Source organism: Orycteropus afer, unplaced genomic scaffold (assembly GCF_000298275.1).
Source record: "Orycteropus afer afer isolate SDZICR_OR568_19922 unplaced genomic scaffold, OryAfe1.0 scaffold00092, whole genome shotgun sequence".
NCBI lineage: Eukaryota > Metazoa > Chordata > Mammalia > Tubulidentata > Orycteropodidae > Orycteropus > Orycteropus afer.
The window spans coordinates 1665955-1674661 of record NW_006921679.1 but is presented as its reverse complement, the minus strand read 5'-3'; the positions used below and the strand labels follow the sequence as shown (position 1 = coordinate 1674661).

Below are 8707 nucleotides of genomic sequence, written 5' to 3'. Positions count from 1 at the left end.
GTATTTTCACGCAAATTCTTCTGCTAGTTGGGGTTTAGTCCAAATCTGCATCCTTTCCTTCAAGGCTCAGGGGTCCAAGATTATCTTCTGTGTCTGTATTTGTTGGTTTCCCTTTTCTTTGTTGAAGAGGGTCTGTGCAATCCTTCTGCCTAGTCCGCCATCTTGCCCCGCCTCTTAAGTAGCTTTTTTTAAAAAATTGAAAAAAAAAAAGTACTACCTATGCATGGATAATAACAACATTTCCAGTATTACTAACAGCTGTGTAATGACCAGTTGGTCTCCCCACCACCCCCCGCCCCAGTCTCCTATTTTAAGAGGCTTCTACTCAAGAGACAACAACTAACGTAATATTCTCAGGTAACTAAAACATATTTCTTGTCAGAATACCTTTGTTCATAAATTTTTATCCCATCCATTATTATACTGTCTTTTATTATACTGTTCTTTTTGTTGTTTTTATGTCTCATTTTTTATGAAAATGCATTTGGGGATAATTACATGTTCCTTAGATACACTGTTTGTAGTTGTATGGTTGTGTCCTATGGTAAGAACAAATACACTTGCATTGTTGTTATGAAAACGTAGAGTGGTTAGTGCTAGGCTGGTTACAAAGAAAAAATAATGAAATCTGCAGTGTTGAAGATTAATTCTTCAAAGAAGATGGTGCATTCCAAGTGAGCAAAAAACATCATTCCTTCCACACTTGGAGTTGAAAATCAAAACTCACACGTAACATTCAACTGATTATGGGAACTTATTTTCTGATATGTTGTCAGATATTAAACGTACACATCTCCATGTGCTGCTGGCAGTGTGTATTAACCCAGTTCTTAAAAATAAATTGGTCATCAGCTTTGTAAGGATATGTGACCGTATGGATTGGACAGTAAGGACAGTATGGTTAAAAATAAACTAAGGTAAACAAACAAACAAAAAAAAACACACACACACACCAAACTCACTGCCATCGAATCGGATCTGACTCATAGAGACCCCTCCCTGGGTTTCCAAGGCAGTATCACTACGGAAGTAGATTGCTCAGTCTTCCTGCTGAGGAGTTGCTGGTGGGTTTGAACCACCAGTCTTCTAATTAGCAGTCAAATGCCGTAACACTGCACCACCAGAGCTCCCAAACCAAGATCAGGAGAGACTAAATCTAGGACTAAGAAATATGAAAGATTTGAGGATTAGTTTGAAGCTGGTATTTAGGTGAGCAATTGCAATTCATTCATTTCATATCTGGACAAGATCCTTTGTTAAACTCTTACCTCCATTTGCCCTTCATATAAAGAATTGATATCCAGAAATATTTATAGAGGGTACACTGTTTAAAAAACTTTTATTGTGACCTGGGTGAAAGTTTACGCGCAAATTCATTTTCACATAGCAGTTTATTGACTGCAATTTCCTACAATACAATAGCTCTCTTCCCACTTCCTCCCCATAGTCACCTCTTCCCTGTGTCCTTCCCTCCCAGGCGCTCTTGCCCCTCAAGCTGTCTCCTTTTGCAAACACTCCTTCTGTTCTCCCATGATGGATCACTCTAAAGAGTGTATCTACCTGATGTAAATGTTCACTCCATATGTCTGTCTGTTTGGCTGGAAGCCACAGGAGTTCAGTTCCAGACCTGAAGAGCAGCTGGGGGTCATAGTCTCAGGGGTCTCACCGGGCTCTATCAGACCAGCAAACCTGGTCCTTTTTTTTTTTTTTAAATGATTTTGAGTTTTGTTCTACATTGTTGTCCCACTCTATCTAGGATCTCCTGCGCCAAACCCTCTCCAAGTGGTTGACAGTGGTAGCCAGGCACCATCTAGTTTCTTTTAGTCTTGTGGTCATATAGGCTGAGGATCACATGGTCTGCTAGTCCCTTGGACTGATTGTTTCCCTGTGTCTTTGGTTTTCTTCATTCTTCTTTGCTGTGGACAAGGAGAGACCCATTGTTGCATCTAGATGGCCGCTTGTGAGCTTTTAAGACCCCAGTCACTGCTCACCAAAGTAGGATGTAGAACAGTGTTTTTGTGAAGTATGTGGAATGTATACTTTTTTGTAATCTAAAAATAAGAGGATAAAATTACACAAGTATCTTGGTTTGGAATTAGTTTTCTGTTGTAATATTTATTAATCTTTGACATTGTGACTTCCCGTTTACTGAAAAATTATGGTGAACCCCTTGTTAATATTATCATTGGAAACTTAGCGAGAATGTGGGACAGTTTTTCTGCACTTGGAGTTCTAATTTCCATATTTCCAGGAATAGCAAAATCCATGAATATTCCTCCCTTTGCACCTGCCTCTTCCTTCCTCTGCCCTGAACACCCCCTGCTATGTATGGGGTGTTAGCTTTCCCCGGAGGTTACCAACCATCTGAGTAATTTGCCCATCATGCATCATGCAAAATGCATCTGCTAGGTACCAGGTACATTCAAAAGAAAAATGATGTCTACTTTGAGACCAGCCAGTTTGTTACGGTTGTTGTTGTTAGGTGCCATCAAGTCGGCTATAACTCATAGTGACCCTATTATGCACAACAGAGTGAAACACTGCCCAGTCCTGAGTTTTCCAGTAATATATCAGACAGTGTTTCACTGCTATGCATAAGGTTTTCACTCCCCAGTTCTTTGAGAAGTGAATGGCCCCCTTCCCTCTTCCGAGTTTGCCTTAGTCTGGAAGCTCCACTGAAACCTGTCCCCTATGAGTTACTCTGCTGGTATTTGAAATACTGGTGGCACAGCCTCCAGCCTCACAGCAAAATGCAAGCCACCACAGTGGTGGTTGTTAGGGTTATGGGAGGCCATTTATCCGTGTCACATCCCTACTTTAAAGATGAAATCATGACACCTTTTGTAAGCATGTATGTTTTAGGAAGTCCTGTCATTTTCCTAGGTGAATATGTTAGAGGAAACTATGGGCATCCATTTTACTTGTGAGATTTGAATATCCAAAAAACAAACCAGTACCATCTCAACGTTCTCACTGCCACTGAGTCGATTGTGACTCATAGCAACCCTCATAGGATTTCTAGGGCTGTAAATCTTTATGGAAGTAGATTGCCTCATCTTCCTCCCACAGAGCAGCTGGTGGGTTTGAACCACCGACCTTCTGGTTAGCAGCCAGGTTACCTTACACACTGGGCCACCGGAGCTCCTCTATTTTAATGTTAGACTTAAAAAAAAAAAAAAAAAAACTGGGTTATCAAAATTTTCTTTTCATGTTTTTCCACAACACAATACTCAGTCTAGGTATTGAATTTTCTTCACTGAACAGCTTCCACACCCAAAACAATGATCTCTTAATTAATAGCACCTTTTAAATGGAGTGTAATAAAACTGGAAAAGAGTAAATGGAGTATTTTTGATAAACTACAAAGAATTTATTGCCTTACTCGGTGGTTTGTGTCATGTGCTCAAGCCTACCCACTCGCAATGGTGGAAAATTTTAAAGCATTACAAATGCAGAGAGCATATCAGTGTGTCTCGCTATAGATCGACAACGGTGTCCTTTCATCTCTGCTCTCCCGTCCCGATTACTACGAAGCATATCCTAGATCGCATGTATTTTCATCCACTGATATGTTAGTTTGTTTCTTTGAGAGATGACCACGTCTCCATTTTTTAAACAACATGTAATGAGAGCTAAAGAGACCTGGTGGTGCAGTGGTTAAGCACTCAACTACTAACCAAAAGGACCACAGTTCTGGGCAGCTCTGAGTCAGAATCGTCTTGGTGGCTCAAAAACAGCAAGAGCTAGTTTGCCGTCATTTTATTTTGAGTGAAGAACAGCGTTCCCGTTAGACCAAAATAGATGCTGGTCCCACGTGAGGAAATGAAACCACTTTAGAAAATATTGACAATTTTCATAACTCTTAGTGTCCGTAGACCGTTTTTTCCACCCCCTCTTCTTTTTCTGTTGACGCTTTCCCTGCACTTCCACAAGGGGGCAGAGAAAGGAAGAGAGACGTGAAATTTAAATGAGTCACAGTCAGATGGAGTTGTAAGACATTTTGGGGTGGCTTTTTAGCAACCAGCAATGACTCCTTCTTTTGGAGCTCCTTACAGTGTTCTCAGACACCAAATAATACTTGATACTAAGGAAAATGTTAAATGATAAAGTCTTTATTTTTTTTTAATGGTTTCCTTAGTGTTGTCAGAACCTTTGAATTTCCCTGTTAATAATTTGGGCTTTAATGAAAATCCACCATTTGAATTTGTATCTGATTTTTGCATGCAATACTTTTTGGGTAACTATTAGATTTTTCTGCTCCCTGGGTGATGACAGCCCTGCCCAGTTCCTTTATTTTAGCGGGCATGTGATTAGAAGTTGAAGGTACACAGCTACTGTCTTTATCCCAAAGCAGCTTTCCCCCTTCTTAAGGAATCTCAGTTAGTATGGCAGGGTCACTGAGTGAATTTTGTTCACAAATACCTACCAGTATATTCTGGTTAATTTCTCTATGCCAAAGACAGTATTCTATCTGAAGCATGCTTGATACTGAGCACCCAGACCCCATATAAACTGCCTTTTAACCTGTAGAAATTTTAAGTGAGCATCTGTGCAGCTTTGTGAAGCCTAATTATTTCTTTATTCCCAAAGACTGATATTTGGATACTGTGATCCGTGGGATGTTTTCTTCAGTGCGATTGTGTATCCACTCTTCTTGTTCTTTACTGGTTTCCCAATAAATATGTTTCTGTAGGGGAAAATGCTGTTTTCTGAGTAGACAGTCAGACTCAGATTTTGTATACGTGACTTTAGCTGTTATAAAATACTGAGAAAATGATGGGGTAAATTTGTAAGAATTCCTTTTGTATAAATTTTGACACCTGTCTTGCAATCAGTGTTTGGCCTCCTGTTGCCATTGCACTGTGATCGGGTTATCAAAGTCTGTCTGTCCCCGCAGCCTGACACATAACTGTAATCAAACAGTTATCTTACATTCCTGGAGCATTCTTTTTTTTCAGCACTTAATGCCTTTTATTCCTGAGCTTCATGCATGAATTATGTAGCATATGTGAAGAGGCTTAAACTGTTTCCATTACATTCTTTCTGGATGGCTCCTGTTATATTTAGGATATACTTATACTTTAGACAAAGTAAGAATGTTATTGTTGTTGACCTTGACACCAGATAACTGGGCCGACATTATATAGCTATGTTTGAATCCTCACAAAATGTGATGTTAAAGCCAACAGACTCCTGGCGGGAGACTCTACTGGACAGCAGAGTCATGGAGCTTTTCTTCACAGTAAGTGTCCTCTTCATCGCTGCCTGTGAGGGCCATGGAAACAGTGCCCCGAGCAGAGGAGATGCGTTGCTATTTCTCTTAAGTAAAACAGGACAGATTATGTCTCTTCCTCAAAACGTCATCTGATCAGTTTATCTGCTTGGACAGAAATCGCATAGAAAGGTTCTTGCTAGTTTATTAAAATGTTATATAATTATGAAGGGTTTAATATTCTCGGAAAGAAGTTCTCAAACTTTTTGGCCTCTAGGACCCTTTCACCTTTGGAAAAATAATTGAGGCTCCTAAAAAAGCTATTGTGAATGTGGGTTATAGCTGCTGATATTGACCATATTCAAAACTAAAACTGAGACCTTTTTAAAAATGTTTATTAAATCATTTAAAAATAGTACTGGACCATTAGGTATTAACATAAATAACATGTTAATGAACAAATAACTATATTTTAGGAGGAAAAAGAAATTGAGTGAGGAGTGGCATTGTTTAACATTTTTGCAAATCTCTTTAATGTCAGGCCTTAATGGAAGACTGCCAGATTCTCAGATTTGCTTCTACATTCAGTCTGTTGCCGTATCGCCTATCACAGCCTCTGGGAAACTCCACTTGTATGACAAAGAAAACAGAAAGACAAACATTTTCTTAGTAATATTATGAAACTAGTTTTGACTTCATAGATAATTCTGAAAGGGTCTCAGGACCCTTTAGGGATGCCGGACCCCTTTGAGATCTCCTGTTCTCTAGAGTATTACACTTTTTATGTACTAGTGACGGTTAGCAGCCGTGGGTTAATCTAGTAATATTGAATAGTAATTTATTGCAGTAATAATTTAAAATTATTAAATCCACCTGCTTATTGTTTGGTAAATACCAAGAAGTGAGCAGTGTGGTTCCACTTTGATCCATGAGTTCTCCCAGTACAGTAGTTCAAAAATACATGTATATGATGTGGGCATGGGCGCGTGTGTGTGCATGCATGCATGCATGTGTTGCTGCACGCATGTGTGTGTGTTGGTTGCTAATCTGCAGTTATAAGGTAAGTATGCAGGTTAGATAGAAGTTCAAATAAAGATCAGTTAAAAAGAGAAAAAGCTGTTTTTGCTTAATCCCAACTATTATAATCTCTTTTTAATTTTTTTTTAAAGTGTTTCTTACTAGTCTTATAACTGCATTTCTTTTTAGATTGCACCATTTGAATATTTTAGTTAAGTGGTATATATCTACAAATATCTAAAACAAGGTTCTCCATCCACAAAGATGTTTCCTGTAGAAATGTTCAGGCTGATTATTAATTACTTTGCATTTTGTTTTTTAAATCAGAGGAATGATGAGACTAAAAGCCCCATCAAGATCAAAGGGATAATTGTAACTAAATTTTAAATTTTGGTTGCCTGCTTCATCTGCCGAAATTGTTTTGATATGTATCCAAGTTCAATTCTTTGTATTATTCATTTGACTGAAAGCCGATCCTGCTCCAGCAGTTTTTGAAAAGGTGAAAAACTTGCTGGCAGTATTGGAAACAGCTCCACCAAATCTGAACAGCTGTCTAGACAAGCCAGACAGCTGCTCCTGTCAGCTGTGAACCACCACATGCAAATAGCTTTTGTATTTAAAAGTTAACCCTTTTTTATATTGTTATTATAATAGTTATATAATATTTGTAGCTACTTAGGTTTCAGCAGTTTATGAACACTTTTAATTTTATGTTATTAGGAAAATGACAATGGCTACTCTTTTTATTTAATTCCATTTTTGTTAAATTTAGTTTCAACTTTGTGAGTTCATTAACTCAGTTAAAACAGTTTTCCACCAGACATCACTATTTCCTTAGACTTGAAGAACTACATAAATGTACTCGTGCATGGGGTGGTGATGGTGGTGATGGTGTCTCCTGTTGAAGTGGCTCATAGGAACCCCATGAGACAGAGTAGAACTGCTTTGTAGGGGTTCCTGGGCTGTAATCTTCACTGGAGTAGATTGCCAGGTCTTTTCTCCCGTGGAGTGCGCTTGTGAGTTCAAACTGCCAGCCTTTCTGTTGGCAGCTGAGCATTTAACCACTTTGCCACCAGGGTGCCTTTGCATGAGATTAAGGCTTTAAATATGTTGATCATACCTGAATGTAGGAATACTTTGTATTTTATTCTGCACCTCAGAAGTTTTCAAATTTCTTGAAATTTATCCTGAGATAACCACCTATTAGGTTTTCCTCTGACGTTTTTGACAGATTCTTCCTGGTCTTGTCGTTGCTCTCTTTCTTTCCTCCTTGCATGAATACTGGTGTTCCTGCCTTAGTTCTCAACTTTGCTGACTGTGTGCACTCTCCTTGGCTCTCCTTCCACGCGTAGGCCTTCAGGCACCTCTTCTGTCCCAGTGACCCTCTAATCTGTCTTCAGCACGGGCTGTTCCAGACTTCCAGAGCCATGCCATCCAAGTGCTTGCTGGGTGTCTTACTTTGGATGGCCACAGACACCTCACATCTGCTGTGTCCCAGGAAAACTCATCTCACTCATTTGCGTCTCCTTCCTTCGCTTTGTTTTGGTGGCTGGCTTCACCGTTCACCTTGCTAGATGTCCTCCCAGACTCTGTAATCCCTCTGCCTCCTTCCTGTATTCAGGGGTAAATTCACTTTGTAATTGAATTATGTAATATCACCTAAATGGAAATACTTTTGCAGATATGGTAGAGCTCCCTTCTAATGCTTACGTTGGAAGAAGGGCAAGAATCTGCTGTATTATATATGATTTAACCACTTATGAGTTTTATATGGTTCCTATTTCAGAGAACATTAGCTAAGCCTGAATAATGCAGGCAGACTTTGAGGACAGTCTTTTACTTTTATTTTTTTGTGTAGTGAACATTAACTATTTCACTATGATACTTTTCTTTTGATTCTTCTCAGACTTCTAGGCCAGCAACAAGCAGCATTTTGGCTGAACAGATAGATACGATTTTGAGATGGGTTTCTGCTATCCCCGATTGCAACATATCCACTGATAAAGTATGGTGGCACAGTGGTTAAGTACTCGGCTGCTAACCCAAACGTCTGTGGTTTAAACCCACTAGCTACTCTATGGGAGAAAGATGTGACAGTCTGCTTCCATAAAGATTAACAGCCTTGGAAACCCTATGGGGCAGTTCTGCCCTGTCCTCTAGGGGCGCTATGAATCAGAATCGACTTCACAGCAGTGGGTTTGGTTTGGACTTTGCTTCCGTAAAGATTTGTTGTTGTTTTTATGTGCCATCGAGTTGGACCCGACTCACAGTGACTCTTCCTTGGGTTTCTGAGACAGGATCACTACAGAAGTACATTGCCCAGCCTTCCTTCCGAGGAGTGGCTGGTGGGTTTGAACCACCAGCCTTCTGGTTAGCAGTCAAGTGCCTTACACACTATGCTACCTTAGAAATCCTGACGGGGCAGTTCTACTCTGTCGTATAGAATTATTGTGAGTCGGAATTGACTAGATGGCAGTG

At 39.7% G+C, this 8707-nt stretch overlaps 1 protein-coding gene across 1 annotated transcript in view; it reads left to right on the top strand.

The window, feature by feature from the left end:
* XPO4 (exportin 4) overlaps positions 1-8707 on the top strand; it is a 171061-nt gene that overhangs the window by 109009 nt on the left and 53345 nt on the right. Inside the window, exon 7 of the mRNA XM_007942506.1 lies at positions 5130-5242. Coding sequence (XP_007940697.1) covers positions 5130-5242 — 113 coding nt within the window. The remainder of the gene's footprint in view (positions 1-5129; positions 5243-8707) is intronic.